The sequence below is a fragment of the Aethalodelphis obliquidens genome, unplaced genomic scaffold (genome assembly GCF_003676395.1).
Source record: "Aethalodelphis obliquidens isolate GAN/ISIS:26980383/991018 unplaced genomic scaffold, ASM367639v1 scaffold56, whole genome shotgun sequence".
In the NCBI taxonomy this organism is placed as follows: domain Eukaryota; kingdom Metazoa; phylum Chordata; class Mammalia; order Artiodactyla; family Delphinidae; genus Aethalodelphis; species Aethalodelphis obliquidens.
Window position 1 is genome coordinate 10,711,871 of NW_020838000.1, and position 22,592 is coordinate 10,734,462.

The 22,592-nt window shown below is 48.6% G+C and overlaps 1 protein-coding gene across 1 annotated transcript in view; it reads left to right on the forward strand.

Annotated features, from left to right (window-relative positions):
• SH3BP5 (SH3 domain binding protein 5) overlaps positions 1-22,592 on the forward strand; it is a 79,900-nt gene that overhangs the window by 11,554 nt on the left and 45,754 nt on the right. The window contains exon 3 of the mRNA XM_027086595.1: positions 16,367-16,495. Coding sequence (XP_026942396.1) covers positions 16,367-16,495 — 129 coding nt within the window. The remainder of the gene's footprint in view (positions 1-16,366; positions 16,496-22,592) is intronic.

Consider the following 22,592-nt stretch of genomic DNA (forward strand, 5'->3'; position numbering starts at 1 on the left):
ATTTCGTTCTATTTTTGCCTGACTTTTTTCCTTTGCTGTGTTTTGCTGGATTATCCAAGAGATATTAATGTTTGCTCTGACAGAAAGAAACTGCCAGCAGGGAGACAATGACAGGAACATCCGCTGTTTATTCTCACTGCAGCCAAACCCACTTAATGTAAACGCATACTCTGTGGCATCAGACTCACCCGAAGCATGATGAGCAGGGTTCGGGTATGTTCGTCCACCTGACCCTCTTGTTGCCAACACGCAAAAGGCTTCAGCTTCATTCTGATAAGATATGAAACCTGCAGATTTGATGTTTTCTTCCCTGGTTTTTGGCTTTTAAAAAAAAAAAAATTTTTGGCTGCGTTGGGTCTTCATTGCTGCACGCAACCTTTCTCTACTTGCGGTGAGCAGGGGCTACTCTTTGTTGCAGTGAGCAGGCTTCTCATTGCGGTGGCTTCTCTTGTTGCAGAGTATGGGCTCTAGGTGTGCAGGCTTCAGTAGTTGCAGCACGTGGCCTCAGTAGTTGCAGCACAGGGCTCAGTAGTTGCAGCACACAGGCTCAGTAGTTGCAGCACACAGGCCCTAGAGTGCACGGGCTTCAGTAGTTGTGGCACGCGGGATCAGTAGTTGTGGCTCGCGGGCTCTAGAGCACAGGTTCTGTAGTTGTGGCACACGGGCTTAGTTGTTCCGCGGCATGTGGGATCTTCCCAGACCAGGGATCGAACCCTTGTCCCCTGCATTGGCAGGCGGATTCTTAACCGCTGTGCCACCAGGGGAGTCCCAGCTTTTTTGGAAGAAGAGATGAAACGAAGATGTCCTTCCTTATGGTTCTGGTTCCTATTTCTACCTAATGAATTACCCCCCAAACTACTTTACCCCAAATCAAATGCTTTATTTTGCCCATGATTTGTTGGGTCGGGAATTTGGAGAGGGCTCTGCAGGGTGGTTCTCGCCAGAGGAGTCTTGAGCAGTTGCAGGCAGATGTCGGTTGGGGGTGGGGTGGGGTGCTCATCCAAATGCCCCGCAGGACTGGATGTCCGAGGAGGCCCACTCCTGTGTCTGGCCGTGGATACTGGCTCTTGGCTGGGGCTCAGCTGGTCAGTGGTCAGTGTTTACATGCGACCGTCCCAGCACGGTGGTCCCAGGTACTCTGACCTCCTCATGGTGCCTGGCTTCCCACAGTGGGCATCCCAAGATGACCAGGTGGGAGCATCACAGCTTTGGAAGTCCCATAGCAGCACTTCTGTCGTATCCTGCTGGTCCAAGCAGCCATGAACCTGCCCAGGTTCAAGAGGAGATGGCCCAGACGCCATCTCTTGATGGGAGCAGTGCTAAAGCATTTCGAGCCCTGTTTTAGAATGGCCGCACTCCTGGTGGTGATACAGAGACAGTGACTCGTTCTGAGGCCCGCAGGACGTCCGTTGGCTTCATGAACAGCCACATTTCACAGTGCCTTGCCGAACTGCTTTAATAGTTAACCAAAGCAGAGCAAGGACTTTGATTCGTTCTGTCAATAACCCTTAAACCAACCAGCTACAATTAAAGCAAGAGGGAGCAGTTTTGAGCAGTGCTATGGGTCTTGCGATAGGGAATTCTTTGCTTTGCCTGTTTCTTAAAAATGTTGTCTGAGAGAATATTATGCCATGGCTTCAATGCCTGTTACAGAAAATAAGTGGAGCCTAGAGTCCCCAAAGTACAGTAGCTAGACAGACACTTTATAAATTCAGGGGGAAGGTTCTTAAGCTCCTTGGATAGCTCTTGAGCGCTGCTTTCTTTCCCTGCCACGGGTTTTGCTAGCGTCCCCACTGCAGAAATAGGATCCTGGTATTGCATGCATTTGCTGGAAATTGGATCCACTCCCCAAGTTGGAACTTGTTCAAGCAAATCATACTTTGATGCTGTGAACCCTGGGATCAAAAAAGCATAGGAAAACTTGTTGTGGAGCTAATAGAGGAAAAGCATGGGCTTGGGAGTTCAGGAGAGCTAGGTTTGAATTCTCCCTCTGCCTCTTCATAAGCTGTGCAGTCTTGGCAAGGTTTTTAGCTTTTCTGGGTTTTTCATTTCCTGCTCTCTAAAGTGGGAAGAGCAATACCTATCTTGCAGGGTTGTTAAGGATTAAATAAGGTCATGATTGTAAAGTGCCTGGCACAGTACCTAGCATATAATACGTTCAGCCAGCTTCGGCCCTTCCCTTTCTAACCATTGCTATTTATTGAATAACAACACCTGCATAAAAGTCACAATTATTTATCAAAAGCTTATTGTTATTCCAAGCACTGTGCTAAGTGGTTTGTATAGTTTATCCTGTTAGTTCTCAAAACTAACACAATGTCTTGAGGACATTGATGAGACATGGAGATTGAACCAGTTCTCACGGGTCACATGGCCAATGGGATGAGGACCCAAGATTTGAGTCCAGGAGTCTGAGGCTGGAGCCCATGCCCTGAAGTAGTGTTTTTTTTTTTTTTTTTTTGCGGTACGCGGGCCTCTCACTGTTGTGGCCTCTCCCGTTGCGGAGCACAGGCTCCGGACGCGCAGGCTTAGCGGCCATGGCTCACAGGCCCAGCTGCTCCACGGCATGTGGGATCTTCCCGGATTGGGGCACGAACCCGTGTCCCCTGCATTGGCAGGCGGACTCTCAACCACTGCGCCACCAGGGAAGCCCCCTGAAGTAGTTTTTAATATGTGTGTTTGTGGGTGTGGAGGCTCTGCTTCACAGGTCCTCACTGAGGCTGGTGAGATGAAAGAATGCTGATCTAGAACAAGTTTTCAGTCTTTGCCCTGACGCTCGCCAAATACACATCCTTGGGAGAGGCTTCAGTTTCCTCCTTTGTGAAATGGCAGCCTCTGAGCTAAATGATGGGCAGTGGCTTTTCCAGCCCTGATATTGAATGACCGAGATTTTTAAAAAAAATTATTTTATTGAAGTATGGTTGATTTACAGTGTTGTGTTAATTTCTGCTGTATAGCAAAGTGATTCAGTTATACATATATATGCATTCTTTTTCATATTATTTTCCATTATGGTTTATCACAGGATATTGAATATAGTTCTCTGTGCTATACAGTAGGACCTTGTTGTTTATCTATTCTCTATATAATAGTTTGCATCTGCTAATCCCACACTTCCAATCCACCCCTCCCCCAACCCCCTTGGCAACCACAAGTCTGTTCTCTATGTTTGTGAGTCCTCACAAACTTTTGTAGATAAGTTCATTTGTGTCATATTTTAGATTCCACATGTAAGTGATACCATATGGTATTTGTCTTTCTCTGTCTGACTTTCTTCACTTAGTATGATAATCTCTACGTCCATCCATGTTGCTACAAATGGCATTATTTCATTCTTTTTTATGGCTGAGTAGTATTCCATTGTGTATATGTACCATGTCTTCTTTATCCATTCATCTGTCAATGGGCGTTTAGGTGGTTTCCATGTCTTGGCTATTGTGAATAGTGCTGCTGTGAACATTGGGGTGCATGTACCTTTTTGAATTACAGTTTTGTCAAGATATATGCCCAGGAGTGGGATTGTTGGATCATATGGCAGCTCTATTTTCAGTTAAAAGAAAGAAATTATTTATTTGGCTACGCTGGGTCTTAGTTGCGGCATGCGGGATCTTTGTTGCTGCGTGCAGGATCTTCATTGTGACATGCAGAATCTTTAGTTGCGGCACACGGGAACTTTTTTAGTTGTGGCATGCAGGATGTTTAGTTGCGGCATGCGGGATCTTTAGTTGCAGCATGTGGGCTCCTTAGTTGCGGCATGCAGGCTCTTTTAGCTGCAGCATGTGGGATCTTTAGTTGTGGCATGCGGGATCTAGTTCCCTGACCAGGGATCGAACCCAGGCACCCTGCATTGGGAGTGCGGAGTCTTAACCATTGGACTACCAGCGAAGTCCCTATTTTCAGTTTTTTGAGGAACCTTCCTACTGTTTTCCATAGTGGCTGCACCAGTTTACTGGAATGATTGAGATTTTGATTTGAATCTAGCCACATGCTGAATGCGCTGAGTGCCCCTCCGTCTTGATGATGGGGAAATACAAAACATTGGTCAATCTGTGCTACAGCCAAATTAAAGTCTGATATTTATTGAAGCAATACTTGCACATAGTTGAAGAAAAGCCCCTGAGAAAATGAAAGTCCTCTGCCTCATTCCTTCCCACCCCCAGTTCTGCTAGAAGCAGCCACTTTTCCTGTTTTTAGCCACTTCCAGGTTCTTCCATGTCTCTTAAACCAATGGCAGTGGATTTTTACTTTGTTTCCTTTGCATCCTTCGTCCTCCTTTCTTTCCGTTCTGTTCCGTGAGCTGCAGTCAGGAGGAAGGTCCTCCAAGAGGAGCAAGGCAGCAGCTTGCCTGGAGTGCTGGGAGGGGGGTGCGTGCTTTCCACAGAGGCCTCACTGCCTGGTCCCTCGAGCTTCCCTAGGCCGGGCCGTGAACTCACCATTGCCCTGATGCTGACACTCATGTTAATTTAAAACAGAACTTGTATTGCATAACTGCTTGATGGGTGGCTGAAACATCACCCCTGATAAATGTTCACATTATTTGTATGATCCGTCTAAAATCCAATATTTGCACATTTTTTTAAAAATAGGAAGGCCTATTTTATTTTATTTATTTATTTTGGCTGTATTGGGTCTTTGCTGCTGCGCGCAGGCTTTCTCTAGTTGCGGCAGGCGAGGGCTACTCTTTGTCGCGGTGCGCAGGCTTCTCATTGCAGTGGCTTCTCTTGTTGCAGAGCACGGGCTCTAGGCCCACAGGCTTCAGTAGTTGAAGCATGTGGGTTCAGTATTTGCGGCATACAGGCCCTGGAGCGTGCGGGCTTCAGTAGTTGGCGGTGCGTGGGCTCAGTAGTTGCGGTTCTAGGGTACGCGGGCTTCAGTAGTTGTGGTGCATGGGCTTAGTTGCTCCACAGCATGTGGGATCTTCCTGGACCAGGGATCGAACCCATATCCCCTGCAATGGCAGGCGGATTCTTAACCACTGGGCCACCAGGGAAGTACCCCTAATATTAGCAAATGTTTGAAAAAAAGTGAGTCTTAAAATTGAGGAAATATGTTAAGCCTTTTGGTGCAGACATGGAGATAGTTCACTTGTGGTTGAACTCCGTAAAATGCCTCAGTTTCAGCAGTTCTGCCTCCTCTCACACTAAGAATCTTGTGGATTTAAAAACATGTGTTTGGGGCTTCCCTGGTGGCTCAGTGGTTGAGAGTCCGCCTGCCGATGCAGGGGACACAGGTTCGTGCCCCGGTCCGGGAAGATCCCACATGCCGCGGAGTGGCTGGGCCCGTGAGCCATGGCCCCTGAGCCTGCGCATCCGGAGCCTGTGCTCCGCAACGGGAGAGGCCACAACAATGAGAGGCCCGTGTACCAAAAAAAACCCCCCAAAAAACACATGCGTTTGGCTCTGAATGAAAAAAGCAGCCGGTCCTTTCAGCCTTCTCAGCTCTACTGTGTATGCGTGTGTCACTGTGTGTGTGAGAGAGGGTGTCTGTGTGTGCATGAGTGTGCCTGTGTCTTTCTGTGTGTGTGTGTGTCTGACTGAGTGTGTGTGTGTGTGTGTGTGTGTGTGTGGTAGGGTGGTTATGTAGCTTCTGTCCCTCCTCCTGGGCCTCATACAATTGACCGTTGTGCCTGAAGCCTAAAAGGGCTGTTGGGTTTTCTCCTTTGTGGTGCTTTGGACCTTAGGCTATTTAAACGTATTTTTTTTGTAATTGGTTAGATTCCATCCTGGTGGCTCCTGCCTACGTAACATCAACAAAAAAGGTGAATTGAAAGTGAGTCTTTCCCAGTGACAGACATTCTACACAATAACTGGTTCATATTATTGAAAACTATCAAGGCCATGAAAAACTGAAGAATGCTTCCAGAGTAGGGAGACTAGAGAGAGATTGACAGTAGATGCCGTTTGAGTCCTGGACTGGATCCTGGACCAGGAAAAATATCTTTTTCCCTTTGCTGTAAAAGACGTTGGTGGGACAGTTGATGCAATTTGAACAGAGTCATAGACTGGATTAATGGCATCGTATCAATGTGAATTTTCTGATTTTGATCATCGTACTCTGGTTCTGTGAGAGAATGTCCTCATCTTTAGGAAATACCCACTGAAATACTTCAGGGTAAAGGGACATCAAGTCTGCATCTTACCCTCATTTTTTCCAAGTCTGAAATTATTTCAAACTAAAAAAGTTGAAAAAAGAGCTTTTTCCTTATTCCCAGACCTACCGACTGCCTTAACTCGGCCTCCAAATGGCTGTGGAATCTTGATGTTGCACGAAGCTGGGTGGTCCAGTGTGGGGACAGCTGCGGGGGCTGCTTGTGCTCTGGGAGATGGGAGGGGGTCCTCACCTGCTTGTTTGGAAACATCCCTCTAGTCAAATCAGAATTCTAGAGCACAGCCTTTCTGCCTGGGAGTAACTTGGTTCCACTTAGGCCTAAAAAAGCTCTCAGACCCTTGATAACCTCGGAAGAGGCCAGCTGGCCCCAGGAAACCATGCTGACCAACCGTCTTTTCTTACTTTCCTTTTCTCCTCTCTCAGTGGAAGGAAGCTCTTGGTGGCCCAGAATCAGGACAGATGGTGTGGTGCTGTGGAAAGAGGAAGCAGGGCTGACCTTGTCACCAAGGCTGCCGAGCTGCACAGGGCCTGCCCCTGGGTCTGGAGCTGGGATGGAATCCCCTACACTTTTCTTCCAAACCACTCAAACGGCTTAAATAAAAGGCAGGATTTTCCTTCATGAACCCCAAGGGTGGGGAGGGCGTTGTAGAGCCTTGAGCAGGGACACCAAGCATCCCAGCATCGTTATTTGCAGTCCTCACTCTCAAAGGTGCCTTTGCCAAAGGTTGATAAATGATGTGGCTGTGTAATTGCAGAATTCGGGTCGGGAAGCAGGATCATCGCCTGCATTCCCCCTCTGCTGCCTCCCCTTCTCTCGTTTGCTTTCTCTTCCCTCTCGGTCAACTCTCTCTGTGTCCCCATCTCTCCCCCCTCTGGCTTCCTCCGTTTTGTCCCCTGGGAGAGGGTCTTGTGTCAGAAGCACAGCAGCATGGCTCTGCTTACGCGTGAGGCACAGTCCCCACAGAAGGTGGGCTTTGCAGACGCCTCAAGAAGCCTCTGCCTCTGAAGTTGGGGTTTGAGGTGGGAAAGAAGGGGGGGCGTGGAGGGAGGGAGCTAGGCTAGAGGTCCCGGTAGCGATTCTGCTGCTTCCAACTCGGAGGCCCTGGTACTGTCTCCCCCTTCTTTCTTTTCCATGCACGTTTCCATCCTTTTGCAGCTGTCTTCACCAGGCTCCCTGGTTGGATGAAACTCGCTGATGGGGAATTGGGCCTGAGGGGTGCTGGGCGGGGAGGGGCTGGCTCCAGCCCCCCGGGGGCTCCTGCCCTCGCCCCCCCTTCTCCACCTCTGCCTCTTCTCTGCTCCTGGGCCCTCTTGCCTCGGCCTTTCTGGTTTGGCTCCCCAGGTCCCGGCTCTGCCCTGGCGCCGTTTTTCCACTTCTGCCTCTGCTGCAGAATTCCTGAAGGTGAAATCAGATTGTCCTGGCTGCCCTTCTCACAGGGCTGTGACAGCCGCTCCTTGTGGCAAGAAAAACCAGGCAGAGGCAAGGAGACAAGGCAGCAGGAGGACCCGGGAGCGTGGCGTGATCTCTCCAAGTGGGGAGCGGGGTGAAATCTGGGGTCCAGGAGCTGGACCTGTGCTGTCCGGGATGGCAGCCACTAGCCCCATGGGGCGATTTGAAGTATACTTTAAAAATTAAAATTTAATACAAAATCCAGTTAGCTGCACTAAGCACATTTCAAGTTTTCATTTAGCCGCCTGTGGCCGGTGGCCTCTGTAGTGAGCTACACAGATACAGAACATCTGCATTGTTGCAGAAAGTTCTAGCAGCCAGCCCTGGAGGACACTTGATCCCTTTCACCGAAGCTCTAGGAAAGTGGTTTCTTTGTGTGTTTTAGTAGCTACCACAAGTGCTGTTAAAGAATAGATTGGATGGGTGGGGAAAAAACATGTTGTAGTAACATTAAAAACGTTTCAGGTACCTTAGAATTGGTCAGGATGTTGGAGTGTTTCCGGGGGTGCCTTTCATCGTGGAATTCTGGAACATTCCTGATACAGAGACTTTACATCCCCACTCTCTCGTTCTTCTGCCTCTGTCATAATTTTTGCCTTGTTCTAGTTCTTATGTACTGTTTATTCTGTATTTTCCTGGATTCACATTCGTACTTAAGTTTGTTTGAAAATGAGACTTCATGACCAGAAGTGAAAAGTCATCAAAGGGAAATAACTTTGTTTCAAGCAGGCTTTTTTTTAACATTTTATTTTATTTTTTATTATTTTTTAACATCTTTATTGAAGTATAATTGCTTTACATTGTTGTGTTAGTTTCTGCTGTATAACAAAGTGAATCAGCTATATGTATACATATATCCCTATATCCCCTCCCTCTTGCGTCTCCCTCCCTCCCTCCCACCCTCCCTATATCCCACCCCTCTAGGCGGTCACAAAGCACCGAGCTGATCTCCCTGTGCTATGTGGCTGCTTCCCACTAGCTATGTATTTTACATTTAGTAGCGTATATATGTCAATGCCGCTCTTTCACTTCAGTGAAGAATCATATGGATGTGCCCAACTCATAGGGTCCCGCTTGCTGACTTTGCAGAGCAATGCTCTTTTGTTTCCAGTGGGTTTATTGTTTTGCCTATCAAATTCTAGCAGATTCCCTTTGGGGAGGGCTCTGAGCCTAACTCCCCCTTTCTTAAAAAGGAGATTAGCAAACGTGAAGAAGGGCTATGAAGAGATAGTGACCCCAAATGGAGGCTTTCTCCTCTTGGGAAGGCCTGAGAAGGAATAGCTGCTTCTCTGTTACTGAAAATACACTGGTGTTTCCCTCCAGCAGGGTCTCTGCAGGGCAGCCCAGGGGCAGGGTGTGGTTTGGTGGCACCAGTTGACCCGATGCTTCTTTTTTCTTTTAATTGGGGTATAGTTGTTTTACAGTGTTGTGTTAGTATCTACTGTACAGCAAAGTGAAGTAGAGTTCCCTGTGCTACACAGCAGGTTCTTGTTAGTTATCTATTTTATACATATTAGTGTATATATGTCAATCCCAATCTCCCAGTACATTCCCACCGCTTTCCCCCCTTGGTGTCCATACATTTGTTCTCTACATCCGTGTCTCTTATTTGTGCCTTGCAAACCTCGCCCGCTGCTTTTGGGCCTGAGATTCCTTTTACACTCCTGTGATCACTGAGCATTTCAGAGAGCTTTTGTTTTTTGTGGGGAACATCTACAGTATCTGCCGTGTTAGAGATTAGAACAGAGTTGTTTTAAACACTTGTATTCATTCATTAAAAATGACAGTAATAAGCCTATTACCTGTCAGCATAAAGAATATATCTTATCAAAAATAACTGTTTTCCCAAACCAAAAGAAACCCGTGAAAAGAAGGCTGTCATTTTATGGTTTTTATGAGTCTCTTTCATGTCTGGCTTAATAAGAGAGCTGGATGCTCACTTCTGCTTCTGCATTCTGTCTCTTGATGTCACCGCTCAAGTAGTCTCTGGAAACTCCACTCAACGCTCATGAGAGAATGAAGGTGAAAGAGGCAAATTAAGTCGAACTCAATTATGAAAATGGTTTTGACCTTGCAGACTCCCAGAAAAGGTCTCAGGGAACCCCCAGTCCCTACCCCCGTGTTCCCTGGACCAGACTTTGGGAGCCAGAGGTGAAGGGAAAGACGCATGGAACTTAGGACTAGTGGTCTGTGCTCCTGACGCTAGCCTGATGCTCCCCTGCGTGTGACCTTAGGTCAAGACAGCACTTCCCCCCTGGGGCTGAGGTCTCTTATCTGGAGACTGGGGACCGCCCTTCTTGCTGAGCCTGGCCATCCTGTCCTACAGGGTCCTTGTGAGTCTCAGATCATGCCTGTGAAATCTTTCCATAAGCAGAAAGCAGTGTATTTATAAATGGCGTTACTAGGGATCTTTTGAAGTTTGGTGTCACCCTTAATTTGTAGGACAGTTATTTTTAAAAACTGACATCGTGTCCTAATCTCGCTTGGTTCTGGGGACGTCTTTGTGAAGGGGAGAGGCTGCCCTTCTCAGCTTACAGGTGAGATCATCGAGGCTTGAGTGAGTGGATTGGCCAGAAAACAGGATTGTCCCCAGGGTGGTGACCCCTGCCCGCTGTTTCCAAGGCACACGGGTGCTGGTTTCGTGGGGCTGAGGTTCCTGTCTGATAGGGCGCTGCATTTTTGACACACTGACATATTCAAACAGGGAGACTGCCACCCTCAGCAGTTCTCTGCGTGAAGAAATTGCCCTCAGTCTGAGTCACCTGATGGATGTGACACAGTTTTGAGATTGGAAGATCTGAGGCCTCATCCAGGCCGAGGGAGCCCTTTTAGAACTCCTTCAAGTGGTGATCTAAAAAAAAATTAGCTGGTAAACAGCCCTGGCTGGTAGGTGGCTTATTTCTGTTGACTGGTGAAAGCTCTACTCGTTCTCCTGAGGTGTTTGTACTTCTGAACTGCTTCCCTCCATGGGTCACTTACCGTAGGGAAAACAGCCGGCTCTCCTCCCTGGACACTCCAGGAAGCAGCCCCCATTCTGATCTTGGGAGACACATTTGCCTGTAATTGTAGGAGACAAAGAACCACGGTCGAGTCTTTTCTCGCACTAGGAAATAAGGCAAAAAACACAAGTTCAGTTGTGGCCAGCTGGCCTTAAGATGGATTAAAAAAAAAAAAAAAGAAATGCTTTATACGGGGTAGGTTGAATTAAGTTCCCCAGACCCTGCTCCTCATAAGCATGGCTTTATTATCAGGGGCAGAAACCCTCCAGCAGTTACCTGTATTTAGTTACAGTGCTTTGCCACATTATAGACTGTAGATTGACTTTCCCCTCCCTGAATACATTAATATGACTACCTTAAGGCATACAGTATTTTTCAGTTTTTTTTAAAAAGCTTACTTAATTCAGTTGCAAATGGTAGAAATTCAATTCCAACTAACTTAAACACAACATAAAGCAAGGGGGGACAATTGGGTGTGTGTGTGCATTATTTTGGCTCTAGGAGAGTGGAGTATGGGGTTAGACTGTAAAGCATTGCTAGGACCAAGAGCTCAAAGTGTCATAGGGACTCCCTCCCTGCCTTTGGCAGGCTCTGCCCTCATGGTGCCAAGATGGCTGCAGTCTGCTCCAGCTTTCATTCCATCTTCTCAGCCATCTCAGTGCAAAAAGTTCCTCTAACAGTTTCAGAAAAGTCCCAGAGTGAAATCTTACTGGTTCTGATCAGTCCCGTGCCCTCCCTCAGCAATCCCTGAGGCTAGGAGTATCCCCGACTGATTGGCCAGGCATGGGACCAGTTCTGGGACCAGGGTGAGGCCTGGGAAAATCAGGGCTATTATGTTGGGTAGGCAGGAAGGGTTTTGGTTTGTGGGCTCCCACACCCCAGCATTTGTAGTGAATTATTACTCAGGTAGCCATGACCCTTTGTGGGATGGTACCAGAACTAGGCCCACTCTTTTATCAGGAAGAAGGCTGGCTTTATGTTTAGCTTTTAACATGTCTTGGATGAATAAGTTGTTGGTGCTTGGCTGTCGGCCAGCCATGCGTCATCCTCTCTGGCAACACAGCCTCTTTTATAGAGGGAGACGCTGACGTCAAATCATATTTCCTGGGCCCAACACCCTTTGATGGTCACACGCTTGACCAGGCTGGTGGTCCCTGAATCTGCCGACCAGACTCAAATGAAGACCCCAGACCACTCTTTGGTAAAACCCAGATTTGATCTGGTGATGCCTCTGCTTAAAAATCCACCGTGATATTTTACTACAATTTTAAAAAGGGCAGAAAACAAAATAAAACAGACAACACCCTCCCCCCACCCCATCCCCATTTATTTCTCCCTTAGAGGCAATTTAATTGATCAGTTTAACATATTTTAGCTGATTATTTAGGTATTTACATCTGTGACTCTAGTGGCATCTTTAGGATTCTCTATGTATAGTATCATGTCATCTGCAAACAGTGACAGTTTAACTTCTTCTTTTCCAATTTGTATTCCTTTTATTTCTTTTCTTTCTCTGATTGCCGTGGCTAGGACTTCCAAAACTGTGTTGAATAATAGTGGCGAGAGTGGACATCCTTGTCTTGTTCCTGATCTTAGAAGAATGCTTTCAGTTTTTCACCATTGAGGACGATGTTGGCTGTGGGTTTGTGGTATATGGCTTTTATTATGTTGAGGAAAGTTCCCCCTGTGCCTACTTTCTGGAGAGGTTTTATCATAAATGGGTATTGAATTTTGTCAAAAGCTTTTTCTGTATCTACTGAGATGATCATATGGTTTTTATCCTTCAGATTGTTAATATGGTGTATCCCGTGGATTGATTTGCGTATATTGAAGAATCCTTGCATTCCTGGGATAAACCCCACTTGATCGTGGTGTCTGACCCTTTTAATGTGCTGTTGGATTCTGTTACTTCTGTGACTCTAAACAGTAGGCTTTGTGTGGCTACTTCTTGACTTTTTAGTTTTAGTTTTAGTTCTTTTTTTTTTTTTTTTTTTGCGGTACGTGGGCCTCTCAGTGTTGCGGCCTCTCCCGTTGCAGAGCACAGGCTCCGGACGCGCAGGCTCAGCGGCCATGGCTCACGGGCCCAGCCACTCCGCGGCATGTGTGATCTTCCCGGACCGGGGCACGAACCCATGTCCCCTGCATCGGCAGGCGGACTCTCAACCACTGTGCCACCAGGGAAGCCCTAGTTTTAGTTCTTATCTGCGGACACCCCCTATGGAAGATGAGGCTTTAGTCTCCTTCCTCCTGTGTCCTATGCCACCCCCGTCCCTCCCAGCAGGACCGCGTTGTTGTCAGTGTTCGGCGTTTACACTGTTACAGCTAGGAAAGATCTATTCACAGACATGCCATCCAGGGAACGATGCGAACTTTTGTTTTTTGTGGTAGAGAATTCTTCAAGCATTGCTGACGACAGGCATGTGGCAAGTAAATTGAGACTCACACGAGAAACCCACCCTGTCTCCCGTTGCGTGTGGGATAGAGTTCAAAGGCCTCAGAGTGGCCCACGTGCCTTTCCTTCCTCCGTCCCACCAGCCCTCCCACCTGCCACCCTTCTTTGCTGGTCCTTCGATGCCCCCTTCTCTGTCTGGTGAAATCCTCCTCCATCCAAGGCCTGGCTGGAATGGTGCTTTCTCTGGGTGTGTCCTTCCTGGTTGTGTGTTCACTGCAGTGTGTAGACTGAGGTCTTAGTACTTATCACACTGCACGGTGCTTATTTATTTACCGCTTGAGTTTAAATCTTGGCTGTGCTGTTTCCCAGCTTTGCGACCTTCGGCAAGCACCTAGTTGCTCTGTGCCTCAGTTTCCCTCTTTGTAAAATGTGGATAACAACCATAGCACCCACAGGGGACTATACTCAAGATTTTGTAATAACCTATGATGGAAAAGAATCTGAAAAAGAATAGATAGACATGTATAGCTGAATCACTGTGCTGTGCACCTGAGCTGTACACCTGAAACTAACACAACATTGAAAATCAACGATACTTCAATTAAGAAAAAAAGGAACAACCATAGCACCGACCTGGTAAGGTTGTTAGTGATTGCATATGCTGATGGAATGAAAGCATCTGGAAGTGTCTGCCCCAAGGGAAACTGTCCATCTGTTCCCTGTACCCGCCTCATGCAGGCAGGTGGCTTATAGGCACTGGTGCCCAGAATAGCTCTGGGCAAATCAGAAGTCTCTGAGGGCCTGGCAGGGAGCTCAGTGAGTGAAGCAGGCTGGGTGTGGCTCAGGCACAGGACGTGGGGACTGGAAAGGACAGTCTCCAAGGGGTGTCTTCTCCTTTACTTCTAGCCAGTGGTTGCCAAGTAGGAATGGGGGCCCAGTTTGGCCAGATCATCTGATTTAAAAAAAATTTTTTTTTTTTTTTTTTTTACGAGAAATGTGAGCATCCGCATTTAAAAAAATATACGATTTTTCCTGACATTTAGTACACAGCGTAGCGGCTGAAGGCCCTAAGCCTGTGGGACCATAGGCCACTGGTTTGGGGCACAATTCTCATTTCCCAGAGGAGGTGCAGAGTGGTGGCGTGACCTGCCCTGGGTCACACGCTGACTGATTTGGCCCCTGGTGTTCCCACCTGTGGTCTGGACGTGGTGCTGGCCCCTCCCCCACCAGGGTGCTGAGTGGGAGGATTCAGCCATGTGTGTAGGTGCGTCTGCCAAGCCTCTGCCCACACGGTAGCAGGTTATTTCCCGCCCTCACGTCAGCTCCCCCTGCCTCAGAGCCACCCCCTTGGGGGTGTTTAATAGGATCGTGGGTGTCTTTTTATGCCGGGGGAAAAAAATTGTGTGCATTTATTGAATACCTGCCGTGTGCCCAGGAACTAGTAGGTGTTTTGTGTTTGCATTCTCTCTTATTTCTTCCAACAGCCCTCCCTGTGAGATGGAAAGTCACCATTTTATAGGTACTAAAAATTATTCATAAGGAAGTTACCTGATGGGGACCTCACAGAAAGAGGTTTAACCAGGATTAGATCCATCTCTCTGATACAAATCCCGAGCTCTAGACAACCTGTTACCTCCCACGTACAGGAAGTCAAGTCTAACAGAAGCTCGGTGGAGCTTTGCTTGTCCCTGGCGGCCTGCATGCATCTGTGGCGCGTCCTCTGGAGGACAAGCCTAGCCTTGTTCCGTCTTCGGCAGCTGTAGCTGTAGCACGTGACTGCAAGCCTGGCCAGATAGGAGGGAAGGCAGAGAAAATTATGATAATGAGGAGGATACAGGCCTGGGGGAAGCAACCAAGGCCTCTGTCAGAAGTAGGATGGGACTCAGGAGCTGAGAAACTCCCATACAAGACAAAGGCCATGTCTTCATATGCTGCAGCCCTGGCACTTTCAAACCCATCTAGAAAACCCAGGGTATGAGATGATGGGGGAAAGGAAATTAGAAGTGATCGGGGCCTTCCTCACCCCCATGAGCCATCCTGTTGGCCCAAGAGGCCCATATAATTTTATGTTTAGAAATAGTTTTCAGATAGCGAGGCAGCCCCTTTGTAGCCAGCGAAGCTCACGTGTTTTACCAGCAGTGCGGCCGGCTGCTCTTGGGGCAGCCCCATGGCTGGTGATCATGTGTTGTTCCTCTTTCCCTGGGCACCCACTTCTGCTCTCAAACGCCCGCACACACCCTGAGGCATGGCTGTGACAGGCCAGTGCCCGAGGGCAGAGGAGTAGAGGGGAGGGACGTGGGGTCTCTGAAGCCCTCACCGACCATCCAACGTGTCCTCCTAGACCTGGGACTAAATGTCTTTTTAATTTTTTTTTCCTCCTTGTGGCATCCATGGATCTGGTTTCCTGACTTTCACAACGTGGTTAACCCTGGCACCGCCCACCTGCCTGTTCTTTTCTCCCAAACTCTTATGCAGGCCACCTTGCTCGTGGCATCTCTGGGAGGGGTGGCCGCCCTTATCTCTAGCCATTCTCTGCATTCCAGACGTCCAGCTTCCTTCAGTCTCCGGAAAACGCCACACTACTCCCTCCCCGCACCCGGTGGGCGCTGGTCTGCCACCTGCTCTGGACTCAGTATTTTGTCTCCTCCCCAGGTGCCCATCCATGATTCAGGCTTCTGTGCAGATAGTAACCCCTGGAAGTTTCCTGCGAGTCTCCCTCTAACCTCGCCCCCCTCCCCCTGCCCGCCTGACCTGGCCTGGTGAGGTTCTCTGCCCTGGGTTCCACGGCACCTGTACTGGTCCCATCCTGGCTCAGACTCGCTGGCTTGGGCTGTAAATGCCTCCCTCACCCACCAGACTGCAAGTGCCCTGAAAGCAGGGACCAAGCCCAAGGCCTAGCACAGGGTTTGGCATGTGGGAAATGTGTACCCGCTGTTTTTAATGTTGACCACGTTACACGGGTGGGGACATCATGGGAGTGTAGCAAATGGTGCCGTCATTAGGGAGTGAAGCTGCCAGGCGTGGCCGGACTGGGCATCTTCCCCTGGATGGAGCCTTTCAGTCTAACCTGCATTGTCCAATGAGGTAGTCACTGGCCACATTGTTTAAATTTAAATATACTTACTTAAAATGAAATAAGTTAAAGACTCAGTTCGTCAGTCTTGCTAGTCAATGTCAAGTGTTCAGTAGCCATGTGTGGTCAGTGGCTGTCATACTGACCAGTGCAGCTCATAGGACACTCCAGCATCGTGGAAGGTTCTCTTGGATGGTGGTGCTCTAGACACCGTCTTGTAAAGGCATGAAATCAGGGGCTTGTAGGCCGAGTGGAGGCCCTTCTGGGTTCTTCCGGTTAAGTAAAGCAGATTTCCGCACGTTCCTTCTTAAGCCTGAACTGTGTCCTCAATTTCCTGTCTGCAGGACATTCGTCAGAAGTTCCGCTCTGTTCTTGTTGAGGCAACGGTGAAACTGGATGAGCTGGTGAAGAAAATTGGCAAAGCTGTGGAAGACTCGAAGCCCTACTGGGAGGCACGGAGGGTGGCGAGGCAGGTAAGCTCTCCTGCTCTGCCCATCACCCCACCCCGCGCCATGGGCGCACCTCTGACTCGTGGGCCTCCTGCTGAAGCTCAGGGGCACGGGAGAGCTGTGGCTTTGTCCACAGGTGCGTTTGGAGTCAGCCCCTTGTTTTCCTCCCCCCCCACAGGTTGCTTTCACTCCCGCTCTTGGTACTATTAGTAGGGTGAGCGTGCTGGCATTTGGTTGCCCCTACCAGTGGGTGCTGCCTTACTGCTGGAACTGGTACCCAGGTCCACCTCCCAGGCGGCCGGACCAGAGGCTGTGCTTAGAACATTGGGCTTGTCCTCTGCCCTCCCTGATGACTGCCTGTAGGACAGCAGGAGGAACACTCCCTCCCTCGTATTCTCCTCCCTGGTTTGGGAGAAATTAGCCATCTGCTTCTCTTGGAACATTGGTTCTTTGTCCTGAGAGCCCAAATAGGCAACAGAGGAACCAAGACCAGAAAAGGGGCGGCAGAGGGGCTGTGGTCAGGCAACTGCCGGGGCTGCTGGTTTCAGAGTGTCTTCCTTGGATCGTCACCGATGTGAGGACTTCCCAGCCTGAGATGCAGGCCCTGTGAATGGGAAGGAAAAGAGCTCCCAACACATGGTGGTACCTGCTGTGTGCCAGGCCCTGGGCTGGAGGCTCTCACACTCCTTGGCCCACACTGGGGCTTCCTGCTCAGGTGACTCTTGAGGAGCTGGTCCCGGTTGAGTTCCTGTCCCTGCTGTGTGTTATGTGACAGAAGATGCTGTCGCCTCCCAGGGTCTCTTCCTGTAAGCAGATGCTCAGTGAGTGCAGGTACCACGGCAGGCCCCCACTGTGTGTGCGCAGTGTGCTGTTGGGCTGGGGCGGGGGTGGGGGAGGCGATGGGAAAGCGAGCCCTTGGGAAGCGAAGCCCCAGGAATGTGTTAAGACGGGAGCCATCGAGGATAAGGGGCCAGGACTCGGGCATTCCTATTCCTTGCCCCGCTCTGCGCACCCCTCAGATTTCTCATCCCCTTGACGCTTTGGTGGTTCTGCTGAGACTCTAGCTATGTATTTGGGTTTTGCACTCTGAATGCTGAACTGAGCTTTCTGGTTGGAACCTTCCAGATAATGTGGCCTTTGTTCCTAGACAGACCAGCTGCCCGAAACCCTTCCTTCCCTGTCCTGCTGCCCTGGACTGTACAACATCCAAGTGCCCATGACTTGGTGGCCTGCAACAAGCCTGAGCAGCCGTCCTTCTCTCCGCCTCCCTCTGGGGCCCCACCCAGGCTGCAGCTTTCTAGAGAGAAGGAGCCCTTCTCCAGAAGGTGCTCACCAGTCCCCAGAAGCTCCCCAACCCTAAGGCATCCTCCCTCCAAAGTGCCCCACGTTGGCGATGTGTCTCACCCACCATAGCCCAGGGTGGTAGTGGTCTTGACCTTGCAGTGAGAAGGCTTCTGGTTAGGTTTGAGGAGAAATTTCTGATAATTGAATGTAAACATTGGGTCAGTGCTGAGGAGGTCATGAAACCTCCTCATCTGAAAGTCTTCAACACTTGAATTTATGGTCCCTTTGAGGACACAAATATCTATATAAGAACATCCATGTCCCCATGCCGTGGGGTGATGTCATAGTGGTCTGTGAAGGCATCCCCTTGGAGCCTCCGCAGTGACTTCCCCACGGGAGTTTCCCCACTGGGTCCCCTGAGCTCCGATTTTGGAGCAGAGCTGGGAAAGGGACCTTTGTGTTCAGGGGCCTCTGGAGGTAGGCCGTTTAGCCACCAGCCCCAGCTGATGGGCCTTACCCTCCTCTGGCTGAACGGATGTCATATATGCTCCTACCTCAGAGTCTTTGAACCTGCTGCTCCCCCTGTTTCTTGTTGTCTTAACCATAGGGTTTGCACGGTCCACTCCATCTCCTTCAGCTTTCTGCTCAGATGTCACTTTATCAACAAGGCCTTCCTGGGCTAACATTTAAATGACAACTGCCAGCCCACCATCTCTGCCACCCCAGCCCTCATTCCTTGATTGGCTTTTTCTTCATAGCAGTTCTCAACCCCGACCTGTTATTGTTTACTTGTTTATAGTAGTGAAACTCCACAAATTCCCAGACAGGGAATTTGGTCTGTTTGGGTCATTGCCAGCATACAGAAGGTGTTCACATCTTGAGGAAACAAACAAATGAACCAATGAGTGAATGATGAGGTTGACCAGATGTTCCTCCCGGCTTTCCGTTGGCATCCCGAGCTTTCCCTCTCCATTGACGCTTTACTCGCAACTTCTTCCCTGCAGAGGGATAGGAGCGTGACTGGCAAATCCAGCTTCATCTGGGTTGGGTTTGTTCAAATCTCATTTGGTGGGTGGGTCTCCAGTTGGCTGTGACACACCTGGAATAGATTTCACACCACTCCCTTTTTGTTCCTCACCCCAATCCTCTTTGATGGAAAAAGAGGTAGGAGGGAGCTACGCTGGGAGGGTTCCACTGCTGGGCAGCAGTGAAGTGTGGCTTTGCGCCTTCCTCTCATCTCTTGGCCAGTGAGGACAATTACCGTGCAGTTACTGAGTCCCGTGGTCAAGTCACTGAGTCATCAGGCCTCATCAGGTGATACAGACTCTGGGGCTGAGTGACTCTCTGTCAGCTGGCAGAGCCCAGGATGAATGTTGAGGGAATCCTGCCTGGCATTATGCTTGCAACCCCCCCCTTAAACTCCTGCCTTCTCGCAGGTGGGCAGGAAGAAGGGTAGAAAAGGCTCAGCGTGACCCCTACCCCTTAGCCCCAAGGGACCTTGTTGGTCTCTGGCCGAGGAACTGGAAGGGCGCTCACAGGCTGAGGCTGGGTGAGGATGTCACTTTTTATCTCTGCGGACGGTGGGCCGTCTGGACTTGGCCAGGAGGCTGAGTCTGTCTCTGACCTTCCTGGTGGTGAAGGGGGCTGCCAAGTGGGGCTTCCTGTTTTCTTCCTGTGGTCTTACCCCCACCCCTTCCTTTCTGTATATACAAACCCCTCTGACTGTGTGTAGCAGGGATGGTCTCTGAGAGGTGGCTTCAAAGCGTCTTCTCCAAGTGTGTCTCGTGAGGCACTGCGTTCTCAAAGCCCCAGCATCCTCGTCTCTGTGGAAACAGTGATCTGAAAACGGTGAAACAGTTATGGTCATGGACCGTGAGAGTCCTGAGGTGTCCTTAGGACTTAAATGAGCTAATATTTGATGATGGAATCCCTGTATGATCTTAGATTTTGGTTTCACTAAAAAAAAGATTGTAGAAAATTCAGAAAATAGACAAAAAGAAGAAAATAAGTCCCCATACCTTCTGTTAATATTTGATGTATACCTCCTTTAAAAAAAAAAAGTGGTAATACTGTAGTGATGGTTTTATAATGTCTGGAAAGCTCCTGTCCATCCATCCAGAGTCTCAGCGAACAGCGGAGGCTTCAAAGGAAGAGACTTCTACAGCTTGGTTTTCCATAAAGCGTTTACAAAGACTTGTGATTGTTGGACCAGTAGGAATTGTGTCTGATCATCAGAAATTTGCACTGACTTTATTGTTCCTGATGTCAACTCATTTTCCTACCAGGAGTCAGATCCAGTTCTGTGATCTTGAAAATCCAATCCACATTCCGCCAAGAGTGGGCAGAGCACTTGTTTTTTTTCCTGGGCCAGGTGGGGGCAGGAAACTGGCTTTGATTTATTTGAGGGTTTTGTCCGTGAGCCAGAGCTTGTTTTTAAGGTGGCTTTGACATATCTGCCAGCCCATCTGGCCTTCAGTGTGTGGCGGGGGACATTCTGAAGGGGGGTGGGTGGGCGTGGAGCCCGTGTGACTCAGCAAACTTGAATGGAAGACAGTTTCTTGCTTTCTCTGCTCCCTGTGCTCTAACTAGTCCAACAGTGGCCCCGGGCCTGTCATTTTATCACTGCCTGTTCCAACCCTTGTGATTTTTTTCCTTTTTAAAAAATGGTGGTAAACTGTATGTAGCATAGGATTTACCGTTTTAACTGTTTTTAAGTACACGATTCAGTAGCATTAAGTACATTCACATTGCCGTGTAACCCTCACCACCATCCGCCTTCAGAACTTTATCATCTTCCCAACTGCAACCCTGTACTTATTAAATAATTACTCCCCACTCCTCCCTTCCCCCAGCCTTTGGCAACCACTGTCCTACTTTCTGTCTCTGAATTTGACTCCTCTAAGTCTCCCATGTAAGTGGAGTTGTGCAGAGTTTGTCCCTTTGTGACTGGCTTTTGTCACTTAGCATAATGTCTTCAAGGTTCATCCATGTTGTAGCCTGTGTTGGAATTTCATTCCTTTTTAAGGCTGAATAATGTTCCACTGTATGTGTAGACCACATTTTGTTATTCATTCATCCATCGGTGGACCTTCGGATTTTTTTTTTTTTTTTTTTTTTTTTTTTTGCGGTACGCGGGCCTCTCACTGTTGTGGCCTCTCCCGTTGCGGAGCACAGGCTCCGGTCGCGCAGGCCCAGCAGCCATGGCTCATGGGCCCAGCCGCTCCGCGGCATGTGGGATCTTCCCAGACCGGGGCACGAACCCGTGTCCCCTGCATCGGCAGGCGGACTCTCAACCACTGCGTCACCAGGGAAGCCCGGACCTTCAGATTTTGAAATGATTGGAATGTGTCAGGAGACTTTGGAACCCTGAAGGGCAGCATAAATGCAAAATAGTGAGGGTTATTCAGTGCTGACGGTTGCCCGTTTTGTGTTTATGGGACCAGGTAAGTCCACGTGCTTTAACCTCCTTTGGGGGAAGTAAGTGGTTGGGGAAATGTTTGAAACTTAGCTGACTTAACTGTAGGACCACTGGCAAAGCTTGGCCTCTGAGCTGCACTGCCTGGCTTTTAATCCCATTTTACCATTTAATAGCTATGGGACCTCTGCAGGTTACTTAATGTTTGTGCTTTAATTTCTTCATCTGTAAAATGGAATTGTGTATCAGTTAGTTGTTGCTATGAAACAAACCAAACTCAGTGGTTTAATACATTTATTTAGCTCATGATTTTGCTGGGCAAGTTTTCTGAACTTAGGTTTTGGCTGATCTCATGAATGTGCAGTCAGGTGGTGGGTTGGCTGGGGCGCTGGCTGACCTGGGATAGCTTTATCTGTCAAGTGGTTGACTTGTTGTCAGCTGAGGTGTCGGGTGGCTGGACCACGTGCATCTCATCCAACAAGCTAGTGTGGGCTTCTTCATATGGTGATGGGATTCTAGGAACAGAAACGGCAAGCCCTTTCCAAGCCTCTGCTTTCATCACATTTTTTAATGTCCTGCTGGTCTGAGTAAGTCACATGGCTCGTCCAAAAGCAAGAGGTAGGGAAAAAATAAACTCCATCTGCAAAAATACCTGCAAAGTATTACTGCCATTTTTGCAGTTTACCACAGTGATTAAGTTAGTTCATATAAACCATTTGGATGAAAGAAAATGAATGTTAAGTTATTATTCCAGATGTATTTTTCTATCAAATATATCTCCAAGGTGGATCTGCTATGTTAAAAAACAAAACAAATACACCACCGCCACCGCAAAAAGATACCCTGTGGGTGGAAGAAGAAACAGTCCTCTGCTGGCTGGGAGGGGATATGGAAGATGTAGAGACAGAAGGGTGACCCCAGGCAGGGTGGGTACATACCAAGTTGCTTGTGAAGATAAAACGTGGCAGAGGATCGAAAATGACGATGAGGGGATAGCTGACTTACCTTGCGACTGATGGAAAGCCCTCCAAGCCCAAACGGATGAGTGGCGGGGACCTTGAATGGAAGGGAAGTCATGTTTCCAATGAAAGGAGTAAGTCAAATATGTCAGATAATCCCCTGAATTCTTATGTTAATCACTATCATAGTCTTCTGTTGTTGGGAAATCTGGACGTTGATTTTGTTTACAGAAGACCTTCCCTAAGTGGAGAACAGGAAGCCTGGGACTTTGCAGAGATGGGACGAAAATGCAAGTGTATGTCAATACAGGTTATACTCTACTTGTCCATGAATTTTTTTTCTTCTAATTCATTATTTTCTTTCATTCGACAGATATTTACAGTGTTCCTACTAAGTGTCATGCACTATTTTAGCCACTTGTCAAGAATAGAAGAACGACTGTGTCCCGTAGAGCTGACAGTC